The 18,503-nt window shown below is 32.4% G+C and overlaps 1 protein-coding gene and 1 non-coding gene across 2 annotated transcripts; both read right to left on the bottom strand.

Moving 5' to 3' along the window:
* Positions 1 to 3,494: 3,494 nt before the first annotated feature.
* LOC113501308 (lysosomal thioesterase PPT2 homolog) lies at positions 3,495 to 11,200 on the bottom strand. Its single transcript, XM_026882422.1, has 6 exons — positions 10,997 to 11,200; positions 9,243 to 9,384; positions 8,583 to 8,690; positions 8,059 to 8,230; positions 5,654 to 5,755; positions 3,495 to 4,959 (listed from the first exon to the last, which is right to left on the bottom strand). The coding sequence occupies exons 1-6, from the start codon at positions 11,129 to 11,131 to the stop codon at positions 4,761 to 4,763; spliced, it is 858 nt and encodes a 285-aa protein (XP_026738223.1). The 5' UTR covers positions 11,132 to 11,200; the 3' UTR covers positions 3,495 to 4,760.
* Positions 6,960 to 7,031, bottom strand: Trnaq-cug. Its single transcript has one exon. It is a non-coding gene; the product is annotated as a tRNA-Gln (tRNA).
* Positions 11,201 to 18,503: the final 7,303 nt, after the last annotated feature.

Here is an 18,503-nt window from a genome sequence, read left to right as displayed (position 1 = left end):
CAAGTGGCTCCGCGGGACTTTACAGGTATTGACGTAAATAGTGTGTGAAGTGCCACTCTATACATTAAGGGTACTTCCTTAAAAGTGGAGGGAATGTTGCTATGGAACTTCCACTTCATTTTTAGTTCCACGTAGGTATATAGCTCTGATAACATCTAGGGAATTAATATACTTGTATCGGGGAATTTTTAAAACTTTAATTATAAATTGCTTAAATAGCTTTATTGACAAAAGGCAAGTAAAGAATCTTGGTGTAACCTTTTATGTAAAGGCATATTTAAAAATTAAGTCGTATAGGTATATTTAAGTCGTATAATCTATTCAATAATTTTAATTCATGTTTGTTTTATATAGGATTTTAGTCGTGTTTTTTTTTTAATCATCAGGCCACGCCAAGACTGTTGCACCAGCCACATAACTCTTAATTTTTAAAATGAAATTATTTTTTATTTGCGAATCAAATGTGGGTATCTCAGTCTGACTATGAATACAAAGAAAAAAATGTACTAAGTCTATACTATTAGTATAACTAGGAGTTAAACATAACAATTTTCTCTTATCATTGGGAAATAATCTTCTCTTATTTTACATGTTAGCTCAACAGTCCAAAACAAACGTCTAATATTTAAATAGATAGGTAGGATGTTTAATTAACAAAAGCCTTAAAATAAAAAATGCAAACATTTAAAGCAAAAACCAACCAACGCCATTTAAGTGTGACTCATACAAACATTTAAAAAGAGAGCATCCAATTTGGAATTCAAACCGTTTCTCAAGTCTCGACGTTTGTTTTTTTTTTGCCGATGACGTCATATGTTATGGTGACCGGTGAATGGACGCCAGACAGGTTGGGCCCTGTTCTACTGGTAACATGTGTGACGTCACTCTTTTGATATGTATGTTTTGTTGTTACATAATGAATTAAATAATAAACAGATTCAGTGATTAGAACTAGTCAATTTTCTAGGAAAGCAAATAATAAGCAAATCTGGTCGAAAAAATCTGGCTTCTATACAAATTTCCCGCGATAAAGTAGGTTTCATAAGTGTTTTTGGTAAACGCATTTTTTTTTAGAATAGGTACTTCATATTTTTTTCCGATTTGACAACCTTTATTATTAGGCTAGTCCTGGATAGACAAAACCGGATCTTTAAAGACAAAACCGGGCGTAGTAACTTAATTTTTTGCGTATTTTTTTTCTAAGAAATTTCGTCCAAAGTTTCACGTGAATGAATGCATACTCTCGAAAGTTTCGACAGTCTAACTCGATCATTAACCTCAAAAGATCTTTATGATACACGTAAAATATAAAAGATTTTTGCTTATTTCATTTCTTCAACAGAGAAAGTTGCTGGATAAAGGCGATTTCACATTAGAACTCACAAAAATCCTTTAGTTCCAAAATCCTTTAGTCTGTAAGGGCCACGAGAAGTTACGAGGCAATGCTACTCTCCAAAACCTGGGTAGGTTCTGCGGTAGTAGCCTGAACCCTAAAGTTGCCGAAGATTCAAGCTTAATGAAGCTAATTGAATTAAAAATAAAAGCCATGAAAACTATAGTTATACAAAATTAATCGAAAACCAAGAAACACATATACTTAACATCTCTAAGTAGGTACTCTTGGAAACGTCATCCAATGCCGTACTATCGTAGAACTATCAACCCTATTGGCCATAATTGCAAGCAGGCTTTTGGAGCTCGTGCTATATGCTTACCTGGATATTTCAAATGTGTAGAACATTTGAAATATCTTCACTTACTTTATCATGCCCTGGAGATTTACCTCTTTTTTAAGATCGAATTAACATTTCTCTATCTCGTCCCATTAAACAAATCTGATTCATTTAAACGGTTTTCAAGGCAGCCAGTGTTTTACAGGGACACACCGAACCTATATTATAGTAGATCCTGACTCAAATGATACTCTTTATAAGTAACAGCGAGTTTATGAGCTTCTATGTATTAACTGCATCGGCGATATGAGTCAGTGTTGATCATCTTAGATTACCGACTCTAGTATCAAACCGGCATCCCTCTACTATTCCGCGGCCGCAACGCCGTCTGGCACCGCCCTAACATTTGACACGGCTAAAATATTTCTTTACCTTGCATAACAATATTTATTTACGCATAACAGTAAAAATGTCAAGAATTTTATCTGAAATGTCAAAATAACGGACCTAGACGTCAGATAAATACTGACTCATTTTTTGTAAAACTTTGTGATATTAGATAAGATTCAACAGTTGTATCTGGTCTACTATCATATCTTAAAGAAAGAATATTGTACTTATGGGAGCGAGATAGCACGATACATGCCTTAGGGCGGCCTCTCTCTTCCACACAAGTACACAAGTCTTAGTGTAATGATAATAGGGCCTCTTTCCTAACATTGCCTTATATGGTCAGGTAAGAGAATTGTTCTTATCTTTTCTGAGTTGTCGTAATATGACGACAGTAGATGAACCATAAACTTTCGTGAATACATCCGTTTATCCGGAAAGTGTGTCATGATAGCGAGGAAATTCTGAATAATGCGGTTTTGTGACTGTATTGGGGAATTTTGGGATTTTAGGGCGACTTTTTGATTTTTGACTATTAATTTATTCATAAAATCAGCTTTATCTACACCAAAGACATAAATGGATTTGATTTTAAAACTTCAAATCGATTATGTTATTGGTCTGAGCTATATAGTTTTAATGCTTAGGCATTTTTAATATTTCTGTATGGGCTTGTGCGGATGCTTATTTTTTAATACAGTTAAAAAACCAACTGAATTAGAATCTGCTTTTGTAAAATCAGTTAAAAATGTAAAGAAGTTACGTCCTTGTGACATTTACTATTTATTTACATTAGGTGATGCCATTTGCATTTCATTTTATTACACTGTCAAAAAGAAATGTAATTTGACATGATACTACTATTTGGGAAACAAAAATAAAACAAGCAAATGCGGGTAGAAAAATATTACTAATCACACGACTAGATTAATACATTATTATTTATTACGAAACGTTTACAGATCTCTAAATATTGGCGTCTATGTTAACAAAGAAAATAATATTCGAAAGGTTTAACAAATGTCTTAAAAACTTGATGTCTTGAATTAAAATTATATTTTTATAATTTATGCTTTTATTTTACTTTGGATATAATGGTAAATAATACAAAAATCTACGTGTGACATACTTATAAAATATAATATTATGTTGCTTAACATAAGCCCATAATACAGTGAGGCAATTAATTATTGCATGCTTAATAATACTAGTGTATTCCTACAAAATATGTTATAATAAAATTGTTTTTTTGTAAATGTTACTTTTATGGTACTACATCACATATATTTTGAACTGTGTTTATTTAAAATTAAAATAGAATATTTCTAAACGATAAATTCTAGAGCCATCAACTGTATTAAAAGTTATAAATTGATAATATATCAATATTATCGGCATTAAATCATAATAGTTTTAAAAGAGAACAACCACAAGTTTATTCTTTAATAATAATTATAAACACATACGAATTATAAATAAGATTCAATTGCGCTAGAAAATTAAATAATCTTAAACAAAGTGAGAATTAAATTCCGTTATGATTTAATATAGAAAAGGATAAAAATACCGAGATTCATTATTTGAGAAAGCTAACACTTGAAAAACATACAAAAAGTAAATTCGTTTAGAAATAAATCACATTTTCACACAATTTTATAGGGCCAGTTAAATAATTAATCACAATATATTGTAGATACGTTATTCGTTGCACAATATTATTAGGAAATAGTCAGAATGTCTCTACGTTTCTCTGTATGTCGTTGAACATTAAAAAGATCACATGATTGTAATACATTGTCTTGAAGTAAATATGAAGTGACGGTCGTTTGATCCGGATCAGATTCTATTGCAAAGTTTATTTTGTTAACACATTGGTATAATTGTGAGGTTATGTGCATTACTGTGAGCTCATCTTAAACTTTTTGAAGAAGCGAGATACCGCTATGCACATGCATATTACAACAATGATCTTCTTAACTTGATTTAATTGGCGAAATTCCATTTTAAAGTTTATAAACTAAGTATAAAACTAAATTGTTCAAAGAACGGTATTTTGGCTTTCAATAATTATTTCAATATTAAATTCAATGGCATCTTGGCATTCAGTTTATTTTATGCCCATACTTAAGTGACCAGAAAAGTGAAAAAAAAACTAATACTTTTCTGGCCTATACTATTGAGAAATCAAGAAGTTAAGTATAGGAATTGGTTATTTTGTACTACCTTGTACATGAGATACAAACAGCATTAATTTACAATGGCATGGTATTAAAAATTAATTGTTCACTATTAATTTTGTTTAGTGATTCATATTTGTATTTTTGAACAGATTTAATTGTCTTTACTCTTCATTGAGCAAATATTTTCTATTACAACAAACTAACTACTATGTTCATAGAAATCACATATCGCCATTTTTCTTACATTTCATCAATTGATTCTTCCTTCATTAAAAATAAAAAAGTATGACTTATTAGTTTGGCATATTCAAAAAAGGCATGAAATTTGTCTATTTCTTTAAATTTTAAGGCCACTCCTTCCTCAACTTTGAGTGCAAGCTTTAAATTAATTTACTTCACTATTCAATGTTTGTCTTTTTCTTTCTCACTTTAACTTTGATACAGGTTTTGATTGATTTACTCCAGTATTCAATGTTCTATCAATTTCATTAGAATATTGAGCTATATTTTTCCTAACTTAATCTAAGAAAGGTAACAAATAATCGTCTACGACACTAACGTTCATGTGCCAGCTGAAGTGGTTGACGCCGGGCACAGTGACGAGGTGCAGCCGCCCGCTGAGGTCGAGCGCGCGCAGCCCGATGCGGTCCTCCTGGTATATGTTCTGGCCTTTCATCTCTATGACTGTCTCGTTGGCGTCGTAGTAGCCGAATTGACTGGAAAGTAGGTAAAAAATTCAGTGTGTTATTAAAAAAAAAACGACTTCCTCATTAAGGAATTTGATCCTTGTGTCGAGGGGGGTTTCACAAACATTCAAGTCACAAGCGCACAGACAACCAGGCTCAGAACAAGCATTAATGGATCAAACAAATGCTTGTTCTACGGGGGGGTCGAACCTGCGATACGTCACGCACCGTGGGTTTTTTGTGGTGACCTCAACCACTCGGCTAAGTTGTAAGTTTTGTTTAACGGTTGTCATGTGACTCTTTTCCCCGATTCTGCTGTTGACAATGTGGCCGATGAAGGTGAAGATTACAAATCGAAATCGGCAGTGAGCCAGAGCGTGGTGATCAATATTCAAACCATCCATATTCGGGAAGAGGTCTGTGTCCAACAGTGGGACATAAAACTTTTATTATTATTATAATTGTTTATTTCATAACTTTGTCTTTTGAGCTAGCTGAGGACGATATTTCGTGTTTGACTATACTCATGACGAGGTATATAATCTAAGCTCATGACGATACAAACACATGTCATTGTGTCTAAGTCTCTTCGAAAGTACCTACTATCTTAAAATACAGTGTATTAACAATTACTACAGGTATTTCTTTTGTATTTACCCGACTAACTTTCAGAAGGGTAATGATTTTACAGCAATGAAAGCTAGTTATACAGTTGTTGTTTTACCTGCTCTGCCATGGCGTGATAACGTTATCATCTGGGCCGCCGATCAGCACAAGCCTCTTCAGTTTCAAGAAGTTATTCTTAAAGTCATCTGATTTCGCCGAACTGAAAATGTAAACAAAGTATTATTTATTGAGGTAAATGAACCTTAACACGTTGATTTAGAGTCGGCTTTTGAACATTTTTGTTTTGTGATTTTGAACCGACCAAGACGTCACCAAAACGCATTAAGAAAAAACGAATCCAGTAGCAAAAAAAACGTACAGTAGAATTATAAATTACTAGCTGTTGCCCGCGACTTCGTCCCCGTGGATAGAAGATATAAGGTATGATTTATACCTGCCCTATTTTTTTCACATTTTCCTTTGTATCTTCGCTCCTATTAGTCGCAGCGTGATGGTTTATAGCCTAAAGGCTTCCTCGATAAATGGTCTATTCAACACAAAAAGAATTTTCAATTTGGATCAGTAGTTCCTGAGATTAGCGCGTTCAAACAAATTCTTTTTTTTTTTTTTTTTTTTTTTTTTTTTTTTTTTTTTTATCACACACGGTTATCTGATCCCAAGCTAAGCAGAGCTTGTGTTATGGTAACCAGACAACTGATAAACTTACTTATATATTTCTAAATACAAACATATTATAGATAAATTACACCCAGACACCAGAACAAATGATCATGCTCATCACACAACATTTGTCCTGGGCGGGAATCGAACCCACGACCTCCGGTATAGCAGTCAGGGTCACTAACCACTAGACCAACAGGCCTGTCATAAACAAACTCTTCAGCTTTATATATTAGTATAGAAGTATAGATATGCTGGTCGAATAAAAAATAAATTGACAATACAACGTTTTTTCAATGAATAAGTAGTTAAAACATTCCCTATATTATTTTCGTATTTAATTCTTAATCTATTAATAATACATAGCTACATGTATGTATAATACTTTTATTATTAGTCGTCCAGTATTCGGTTTCGTTCTTGACCTCGATTAGATGTTTGACGTATACAGTTATTTTTAGATAGCGTCATAACGGTTTAATATTATTAACGAAACGTACATTTGCTACGTTTTTTACTTCCTTAAAACATTTATTTAATATTCGATAATTTGTTTTTTTTTTATGAATTATTTCAAGAGTCACGAGTAGGTATTTACTTATAATGTGACTTAATAAACATTCAAAATCAAATTTTAATAGGTACGAAAATATGCTGATTAACTAACTAAATAAAAATAAATTATTATCAAAAAATTCAAAAACTGATTGGAATAACAATATCAGAAAACTTAACAAAAGATCAGGTTCCACCGAGATTTGAACTCGGATCGCTGGATTCAGAGTCCAGAGTGCTAACCGTTACACCATGGAACCGATTGACAAAGTTGCCGAAATTTAGTATCATTAGGCGAGAGGTTTCATAATCTTTGTTGTTATTAAAAATATTAATCGGCTGTAATATATTATGAAAACAAATAATAACTTATCAAAGTGCTAATTACAGTCATAAAGAAAAAATATTTATTCATATTGTTTTGGTCGTTTCAGAAGACGCGGATGACAGCGGTAATAAAAAATAAATCCACTCCTATAAGAAAAACACACTTTTTCTTGTTTTAATCAGAAAGGGTGATTCAGATTACTAACACAAAGCAAAAAAGAATAGTCTCCTTAAACCAAAATTCTACAACGTTGGTTGATGAGTCTTTTTGTCAAAAAAAAAAAAATCTTAAAAAAAAAGTTGCTTAAAACCTATGTAGAAGAAAAATAAAATAATACTGCATCGTTTATTTACTTAATAATGTGTCAGTATTAAAGTAGGTACTAAAAACAAATTGAGCATATTATACATACTATTGTTTATATTACTTATACATATAAATATAATAATATATACGTAACGTTCACTTATAATTGCCAATAGAATGTTTACGTTGAGCTAAGAACTTTAACCTCACTTACTTTCTAATACTATAACACGTGTGTGTGTATTAATAGATAGATTTACATCTTTATGTATTTAAAGTTCAATGACATACACACATACAATAAGAAATATACGGCTAGAAGTCATTATGTCCATTTTAATCGACTTTATATGTATGAAAAGCCGTCAAATCATATTAATTCGAAAAAATTGTTCATGACGGTTTACTTATACAAATTAATAACCCCAATAATTTAGGACGCAACTGGAGTCTAATCATGAACTCGAGGTCCACCTCACGAAAATAATTCCAATAATTATTACTGATACATATAGGCCTAGCGAAACTAAACGCTGGCTGCTGGATGCAGATAGCGGAGAATGGGGTGCTATGGCGCAAATTTAGTAAGGCCTGTTTCCAGAAGCGAACAACCAACGGTGACTAAAAACAATAAGGTATTTCTAAGTACTCACGTAATATGATTATTGATGTACGGTAGGTAGACACTATAAGTCTCATACAGAGTCTGATGGTAGGGATCGTTCCAGTAGTTACCGACGGACGTGTGCTGACCCACTCGCGAGTAGAACAGCTCGTAAACCGTGTCTTTGACGAGACCGGGGAATACTAGGTGCAAGAAGCCGGCTGGAAAATGTTGAAAGAAGTTTGTTTAACTCATTTATAAATGTGCAAATATTCAATTATTTTAGTTTCGTACTTATAAAGTTCAAGTTGAATTCACAATAAGATTCAGAATGAATTAAGAATCTAGGTCGTTTGACGTGATTTAAAGTAAAGAAAATTATTATTTTATCAGGTCAACCCTTCACTATTATTTTATCTTAAAGTTACGCAAATTATTCTTTTATTTTTGTGCTTCATTGTATAGCAGTATTTATGTATCCAATAAAACATACGCAAGGCGATTTTTTTTAATGTAAAGGTTATGATTATTATGAAATGCAGTAAAAATAAGTAGATGTTTAATAATGCAAACCTCCGTATTGTCCGGCCTGTGGTGAGCTGAGAGATATAAATGTGCTAACAGACACATTAGGGAATGTCTCCACTATACCCCGCGCTATCAATCCTCCTTGGGAATATCCTGGAATTTACAAATTTATTGTCAACTGAGTAAGTCTGAGTATACAGTTTTTTTTGCTACAAACAAATAATGTATAACAATAAATCAATATTACAGTCGAAAGATTATATTGCAGATTGAAACAAATTGAAAATACATGTGATTATAATCATAAGAATGAAGAATGAACAGCAGGCCGATAGGGAAAATGTCAATTTTGTTTCGCATCGTAGTTAAATACATATTATTGGATAGGTACGTATTTTTTCCTTTGCCCCGCAAACATAAATTGATAAAATTATGGTGAATGGAACTCATGCGATTTTGTGTAAATTTTACGAAATCTTTACAGCACAAACTTCCTCTCCTAAACTTAAAAAAAAGTTTATCTTTGTTCATTTCCGTTGGTCAGAAAGATGCCGAAATCGGTGTCCAATATTTTTTAATTATCGACTTCATAGATTTTACTTTTTATATCCTCTACATCTCTATTAGGGACAGGGACTTACACAGATTAAAATAAGTAAAAATATGATATTATAATGTCTAATGTAAGAAAAATAATTTATGTACCTATAAGATTGATTCCTTCAGGATGGCTGGCGGAAATGTTCGCCACATCCATACCGATCTCCAACACCTGGTGCCACATGGTTTCCAGACTGGACCAGCTTTCAAACCGGTTCACATTGTATACTATTGTGCCTGGATGTTTCTGGAATGTTTAATAACATTTCATTGTTAAATTAACATATTTATTTTAAGTAATCTATTCAAGATTTTCAAGATTCAGTACGAAAGGTTTAAATGACAGTCTTTTACTAAGGATTTTATTTTGATTTAAGTTTAAAAAATCGTAATAGATGTTAAGCAATAATTTGCACAGCCATTAATTTGTTGTATGTTCAATTTAGGGAAAGTGTTTTTTGCTTAGTGTCGCGAGTTTGGCTTGCATGTGATCGATTTTTCATGTTGCATGGCAAGAGATCATTTTTTAACTTTTAAAACTTTTAGCTCGAAAAAGTGCTAGAAAAATGTACAAAATTGTAAGCTATGGTACCAAAACATGAAAATATTTTGTATTTTGTAAGTATAACTTTTCTTAATGAATATGATAGTTAATTTCGAGGTATTGAGACAACCTTTGTAACAAACAATAGGTTATCTCATTAAAGTTCTTACTAATCGTTCATTTGGCTTATGACATAATTAATATTGATCAATATTCAATGTCATCTTGTTGTTACAAACAAACAATACTGTTGATTCATTTTGCATAATGCATTAGTCATTGTCAAGGTAATAACTTTGTTATTAAATAAAATAAATTATGATTACATGTCATATTTGTAATAAAAGACATTATGAAAAAAGTTACAGGATACAAACTGTTCCTACGTATATAATTTGCATTTCTTTATTTTTAAGTAAAAGAGTCTTACTCTTTACGCTTAGTAAAAAAATACTAGGTTAATAATAGAAGCTTATATCTGAAACTAGCTGTTGCCCGCGACTTTGTCCCCGTGGGTAGAAAATATAAGTTAAGATTTACACCTGCCCTGTTTTTTTCACATTTTTCATTGTATCAACGCTCCTATTAGTCGCAGCGTGATAGTTTATAGCCTAAAGCCTTCCTCGATTAATGGTCTATTCAACACAAAAATAATGTTTCAATTTGGATCAGTAGTTCCTGAGATTAGCGCGTTCAAACAATCAAACAAACAAATAAACTCTTCAGCTTTATACATTAGTATAGAAGTATAGATAAGAATTTAACAGGGTAGGGAAAAGAAGAGAAACCAAAAAAAATATATAAAATATTATTGCACATCTCTTTTGCATGTACTTAATAACTGATTTCGTATTATAGATTGAGCCAGACAATTATAAAAATGTTGGTAACTTAAACAAAATAAACATTTTACAGACGGACACTTAATAGGATTTTTGACCATGTTGCAAGTTTCTTTACCTGTTAATATAACTTTTGATGAGTTTTGTTTAACAATAAAATTCAGTAAGTATTTAAGAACAAATTGACGTTAATTGACCAGCAGATGAAATTACTACAAAACCTATATTGTTTATTATGCACTATCATTAATCTTTGTTGACTAATGTTAACCTAAGGATAAAGAAACAGTGTCCAAACTAGACGCAACTTGTGAAAATTTATAAATTAAAATTAAGTAACTTTAAAATAATCATTTAGTGAGAAGCAAAGTCTGGCAAACGTCCGCAATTTTTTTAATCATAGAGAAACGTAATAAAGGTCATAATTGCCAGTCATTAGGCAAAGGCATTGAACTTGGCATAAAAAGACTTACCTCTTCTATTCGAAACTTTATCATTTCCATGCTAGCGGCTCCCGTCATAACACCATGAATTAATACAACTGGCTTATACGTTAAAATAGGAACTAAAAATAATGTAAGCGCTAGTAATACGATTTTTAGAGCCATTTTTACGAATGAATAGAACAAAGAACTTAGCTGACGCAAAAACTGACGATTACTGACTACAATACACTTAAATTATACGCATTTAACGGTCACTGTAAATACGTCATAACACACATCTAGATAAATAATAAACGATAAAGTTCAATATCATTATTTACGTAAATCACACGCAAAAACCTTCATTCTTATAAACAATACCATCTGGTAAATAAGTCAAAGTCAAATCAACAAACCACAGTGACATGCACAGAGGGTCATAGAGTAGTGAAGAAAATGTCCACAAGGAAAAAACACAGATTGATAATTTCATTTATTTGTAATTGAATTTATCTGAAGATGTTTGTTAAGATATTTTGAAGACAACCATAAGAATTGTACGCAAAAGATTTTTACTTATGAAATTAGGTCTTTTAATTATCTTTTCTCTGAGAAAGTGAAAATATAAAAGAAAACCGACAAGTTTGACATTTCATTAGTTTCAAGAAATGTTTTTTTTTCCTAGTAAAATTTGTTATGTATATTAAATTGATATTAAATAATTAAAACAAAACAACTCAAAATAGTGTAATAGAAAAGTAAGAAAAACCGAACGCAGAAGCCATGCTTTACCTTCTGTCAATGTTGACAAGTCGGGAGATGAGATTGTAAACATTGTGTGCAACCGCACATGCCATTTATTATTGAAACCTTCCGTGTTTTTACTATTACGATACATTAATTATAAGTTAAGTTAAAAAATCGTAGTAGTAAGTGCGATTCAAGTGCATGAAAAATGTCAGTATACAACGGTTCTTTTATATTCAATTCCATAACCTATACGTGCCTCTAAGCATGGTATATAACATACAATGAGTATTCTGCATTACAGATAACTGACAATGGCGGCTACATCTTTAGCTGAACAGCTTAAAAAGCTAGCTGTGCCGCAGACAACTATCTATAATGATGAGAAGAAGACCGCTTCATTACTTTTTGACCCGAAAGAAGCCGCGAATAAAGACCGCGATACATTCTACGAGATTGGTTTGAGCGGACTGAAAGAATTGGTAGCCTTGTATGAAGGTTTTCGGGTTTTCGAAGATTCACTGTACAGCCTTGCTTCCAAGACTTTGAAAGAGCTGTACAAACTAAGGAGGTTAACCAAAACCTTGATCAGACCATAGAGAAGTTTTTACTTCAGTTATCACCTTACCTCCTTTTGCAATCATCGCATAAGGCTCTGGAATGGCTGATCAACCGGTACCATATCCAACTATACAATCAAGATGCTATCATGACACTGATCTTGCCATATCATGGCACTAAAATATTTGTCCGTTTCATTCAACTTATGAATGTGAAATCAACTAATCCTAAATGGGGCTGGCTCCAGCCTATACGCAAACATGGCATTGTGTTAGCCCATCAAGTTTTGTTCAACCAGTGTGTGTCAAATACAGGCACACTTAAAAATATTTTTTTTTAAATTTGATTAAGGACTCCGGTATAGTCCGAAACTAGTCGGGCGATCCTGATAAATACGGCTGAATGTTTATTCAGGCGTTGCATCATTTAATAATATATTTCTATCGTAGTTTTCAGTTCATTGGTATCACTCATCAACCGATCATACCTAAAATGACTATAACAGTAGTAGTGTCACTTATAAATGTTTATAAGACATTTTAGTGTTTGCAGAGTCATCTAAATCAGAACAAAGGTCTCGTTATCGCGAGGACTCGGCATTAAATTAATAGGGTTTATTGTGCAGACTAAATACCTAGAGATCAAATTATATCTGAAAATCCAGTTACAGTCCTTTACTAGTCTTGTCACCTGACGCTTTTTGTAGATTCGTTTAATAGGGATGATGGCTGGGTCTAAAAAGTAATAATGTTTTTAGTGTCTCAGATAGATAATTAAAATTTATGAGACAAGTATTTTTGCCTTTATTTTAATAGAAATACTGGCAATAAAAATGATTTTAAGTTTGGGAGAAGAGCTTGTGACGTAACGTCTTCGATTGTAGTTATATACAACTTTATGTTGTTGTTATAACACAAAATGATCAATTTTGATTCTATCATAACACAAATTGATCGACAAATCAAAGACCCCTGACTCAGGACAAGCATTCGTGGATCACACAAATGCTTTCGGTGATCGAACCCGGGAAATGTCGCGTTCAGTGGGTTTGGCTTGGTGACCTCAACCACTCAGCTATCCGTGCACCTGACCAGACCAATAATATTACTGGTCATATTTACTAATACTTACATTTTTTTTGTTGTATTTTTAAACTTTTATTCTCGAATTAAAAACAATTGAATTTTCCAACAGCGAATTCATTTCTTTCTTTTTTAATGAGTGCCTGTCAAAAAATTCAAAGCGTTTTTAGTTTTAAAACTGGCTGGTAATCTTATTACATATTCAAATTACGAAAAGTTTAGTTCCATGAATTTGATGAAATAAATTTTATTATCCGATATCCGGAATAAAACATTTTGTATTCAGCCGCGCTGCGCTGTAAAATGAAATAAAAAAATATATTGGAAATTCATTTCATGGATTTGTGTATTTGGTAGTGTGAATAAATATAATCATCAAAGATTTTTTTTATTCATAATAGTAGAATTGCATGAATTTATTATTCCAAACAAAAGGTAGAAATAGGTACCTAGGTAAGATATTATTTTTTTAATAAAACAGTATTAAGGGTATTTTTGTTTTTATTTCAACATTTATTATTACTATGTACACCATTACAATATAAGCGATTTTAGAAGTATATGATAAATAATAAGATATAATAAAGATGATAAAGAATATGTAAGATAAAATTCTATAGAAATTTACAGAAACTTAAAATCACAAATCTTTCTCGTGGCTGTTTACAAAATACCTAAAACCATGAAAAATCAATAATTCTGAGCTAAAAGCCAGTAATAAAGTTATCGACGGTAACTTTCATATTCATCACAGAAACAGATTTCAAGAACTTTCGTTTTTATTACGATATCATCACGGCACATCGCGTGTTGGATATACAGAGACCCTGGACGCCTACCACTGTATTTTAAAGTAAGAATCCAGGAACTGTGGAAACGAGACGCCGCCTCTATACCGTGTATAGTGCCATCTCGCTCCACGAATGCAATAGTTTTACTTTAAAGGCGGTGATAGGCATTTGCTTTTGATTCCGTTGTGAATGTCATAGAATCTATAAACCTTGATACTATAAAGCATAAATAGAAACTGAAATTGTTACGATTGAATAAATAAGTACATCAAGGATACATAGTTTTTAAGGGAGTCAAGGTATCGCGTTTGAGGTAGGTATGTGAAATAAACTAACTTAACTAAATATGACCTTACCTTTTAGTAAGTTAATAAATGTACGTTGTTCTAAAACATGATAATTTTAGACCTCACATACACATCTGACCAGTTGTTGATGAGTAAATATGTTAAACTCGCGTCAGGACACGTGACCTGATCGAAAATTCGTAAGACGAAAACTTCTTTAGCACAATACTGAATCGATAGAGAAATACATAAGTATTGTATTCTACCACATAAATGATAGTAGTAGAATTATTCTCTAACCATTCCAGAATCTCAAAAATACACAACGTTAATATTCAAGTTTTCACTTCTGCGGCACTCCTGGAGTGCAACCCGTAGCTTCTTTTTACCTTATATAGACAACGTTTTTTAAACTGGTTTTTTACTGTTATTACTTGGACTTAACAAGCGATACACAATGGCTATTCAAGCTTAATTTAAACAGAAGTATTTACGTATTTACACTTACAACAAACAGCAATACATTTACAGCAAACTTAATAGAAAAACCTTTAAAAATCAATCAATAAATCCAAAATAATTCGATCCCAATGTTTATTGGATTGCCTCATAAAAACCCGCGCGGTTATAAACGGGATTGGCTCGAACCACCGCAGGATTAAAATTCAATGCTGTTAAATTGCTGAACATGAATCTGAACGTTATTTGCTGGGTTTACTTACTATGAAATAAGTATAAATTGATTGGCCTGTTGGTCTAAGTTTGTGGTTTTGACTGGTATACCGGAGGTCGTGGATTCGATTTCCATGGATTTCCACCAAGAAGAAATATTAACATAACATTTTTTTTTATTATATTATGACAGAAAAAAACCTTATATCAGATATTATAATTGTGATAATATGTAATTTTACAAATTACAATCACAAATCACAATTGTTTTCGACACCCTTGTATACTTGTTGACATCGCAGGTGTATTAAAAAAGTTCCACGTATGACAAAGCCTTCACTAATAACATGCTAAAAAAAATAACTCAGAAATATTTAATTAAAATTCCTTTCGTCCTGATATTTTTTTTTTCTGACAAGAAAGTGTACAAGGTCAGGTAAAGTAGGTAACTATATTTTTGCAAAAGGCGACCGAAGCAATCAAGAATACTTGTCTCCAACGTTATGATAAGTTTTGGTACCAAACCAAAACCCAAAAGTCCTTCGACATTGTTCTAGTTTGCCACTAAAAACAAAGTGCGAAAGATTGCAAAATGGAAAAATAGGCAACTGGCGTTGAAAATTCTAACAGGCACGGTTCTTGAGCCTGGTGACATACGGACAGACAAACGAACAAACAGCTTTTAGATATAGTGTCCTAAAAACTACGTATTTCAGCCAAACACATTCCCTAGATAGTTAGTTTTCATTTATCAGAGAACTAGACTACTCATACCTGAATGCTATATCGTACAGTTTGGTCGAATGGAGGGTTCAACCGTGGATGGCTGAACATTTGTAAACAGACCAACAACTCCGTGCTTCGGAAGATAAGCTGTTGGTGCAAACTGTCAATTGTTGATCTTGGAGAGGATTCACGTGCAGGGTGCCTGCCAGTGTACCTACCGCTTAAAATAAGACTATTGAGATTGAGAAGCGAGATGGCGCGATACAATTCGTGAAGTGGTGTCTCGCTTCACAAAATCTGCATTCTCACTTTAATGCGGATTACTACCGCGTAAGCTGTCTGGGCAAAACAGTTCTAACAATCAATTTGTTTTAGAAACTGACTGGATTTTGCAGCAAAATGTTCTGTGTTGTTCAGTAGATGCTGCTATACAGCTATGAGTTAATCCTATGATATTGTAAATAAATACCATACACTGAGACAAAAACGGCATTTTCTTTGTACCGGATAGCGATCAGAACATGAAATTACTAATAGTAATTATTTAAAACTGTCTATGTTTTCTTTGTACACGACATTTGTAACAATTATACCATACAAAACGTACAAACTGCAAGGTTGTAGTGTACTGACATAGGCTTGTGTCATAGTGTCATATCAGACTGATTAACTGAAGATCTTTGATTTAGGCTTTTCTTTAAAATGTTTAATTGATGTCTAGACACGAAAATAACTCAATTTAGTAAATAACTCTTCTATTTCTTTAAATTAGTATTTAGATAGTTTTAATAATATTTAGATATTAGATTACATGAAATGCTAGACGTTCTGCGTAAATCTCGATTCTGTTTATAATGTCAGAACTTTAGGAGTAGCACTAATTTATAGACAGACTTGATTTTATTAAGTTATATAATACCAACATTTTCAAATCGGTATTAGATGTCTGTAAATGTAATGAAAATTGGATACCTTTCACAAAAAATAGCTCAGAGTTTGTAAAAATACGTGTGTAATATTTTACTGTTTTTTTAATTTTTCAAGATAAATTATAACGGTTGTGATTTTTCTTTGCGGGAATCTTTTAAAGCCGTTTTAGTACTCCTTTTATGTATTTTAACTGACAAGTTTAAGTCACTTATCAAGTATCATTATCATTGCCATACCATTGAAGTATACAATTCTCCAGCCGCTCTTGTGTAAAAAACGATCGAGCCGTAATACAACGCCATCTGTCGCGCCGACCATCAACATTACCAATACATAACTTCACAGAAACGAAAAAGGTTTTAGCTTTTTCATACCCATGTTGTAGCAGAATACAAATTCGTTCGATCTACCATACAATGCGACAACACCATAACATTCACTATTATAGTAAGATACATTAAAAATGTAACTCCAAGAGGTCAGGGGACCCTTGTCAGTCGCTCAATACACGGATGTGTCCGGAAACTTATTTGATTTCCAAAAATATTGTATATTAGGTCAACAACGACACACACTGCAGTGTACTTTGTCGTGACATGGGTGTTGGTATGAATTGTACTCGTGTCTTGACTAAAACTTGCTTTACACGAGGCAACACAAGTGTCTGTTTAAGTGTCAAAGCGACGACTGCCTATAAAAGCTCCCAGAGGTTCGTATTCTTAAAACTTAAACACACACTATGCTACCTTGTGTATGAAAGCCCTTAGTTTTTGTTAATGGGTTTTCGATATAATCATATTACATTTTTAATAGTTGTAGTAGTATCATATCATTAAAAAAAAATATTTTACCATACTAATATGTAACACAATGATTTTTTTTATTTTAGGTTTGTAATGAAAAATGGAAAATACAAAGCACTACCTCGGTATGTAAGTACAACTTGATATTAAAAAAATTAAATCCCTTTTCATAATTATCTATCAAAACATCAAAAAGTTAATTTAACTGGGCAGTCAGTTTATTTTTATTTTTGAACAATAGAAATAGAACAACATGTCACAACAGACAAACCTCACTCAAAACTTTTCCGTGGTTTTCATCTGAGAGACTCAAACATTTATAACCCTACCTGCTCACCTACCATGAGACCGCAAGATTGACCAGTTGCTTTGTTAAAGCGAGACGGCACGATGTTCAGTGTATAGCGCCATCTCTTTTCCACAATGGTATTAACGTCACTTTTAAGATTACGTAGTGTAGCGCCTCTGAGAAGAGTCCCAAAACTTTAATTCAATGATATTTTATTTACTTAATAATAGAAAATACCGTGACCCACTTCGCGTATAATATGGATTATGAAAATATGTGTTTCATATTGACCTTAGCTTTTTTATAATTATTTTTACTTTGTAACGTGCCCCTCCGTAAGGTGACCGGGTTAATTACATTTACATTATAACAAACGAATACATTTATTACTTTAAGTAATTCTCTCTTTCCAGAAATAAGAAAAATACTAAGGAAAATATAATTTAGGTCATTTTTGTAGTAAAAGATATGACAAGCGAAGGATAAAAATATCGTCAGTAAAGTAACAAATGATTGGCTTTATTTATCAAACGCACGCACAATACGCGTTGATCTTGCCTTTTTGAAAAGAACACGGAATAACACATGATAATAAAAGATAGAAAAACCAGTTCAGTGCTAGTCTGATTCAGAGCCAGAGGGTTCCGTACAAATAGGTTAAAACAAA

The sequence above is a fragment of the Trichoplusia ni genome, chromosome 15 (assembly GCF_003590095.1).
Source record: "Trichoplusia ni isolate ovarian cell line Hi5 chromosome 15, tn1, whole genome shotgun sequence".
In the NCBI taxonomy this organism is placed as follows: Eukaryota; Metazoa; Arthropoda; class Insecta; order Lepidoptera; family Noctuidae; genus Trichoplusia; species Trichoplusia ni.
Note: the sequence above shows the minus strand (reverse complement) of the source record. Positions and strands in the feature narration are given on the sequence as shown.

What these genes read in the sequence shown, in the direction of transcription:
- LOC113501308 (XM_026882422.1), bottom strand. Translation starts at nt 11,131, where the DNA reads ATGGCTCTAAAAATCGTATTACTAGCGCTTACATTATTTTTAGTTCCT. An exon ending in TACATCAATAATCATATTAC is followed by an intron (nt 5,756 to 8,058) that starts GTGAGTACTTAG and finishes TTACATTTTCAG; the next exon opens with TTCGGCGAAATCAGATGACT. An exon ending in ATCACGCCATGGCAGAGCAG is followed by an intron (nt 4,960 to 5,653) that starts GTAAAACAACAA and finishes CCTACTTTCCAG; the next exon opens with TCAATTCGGCTACTACGACG.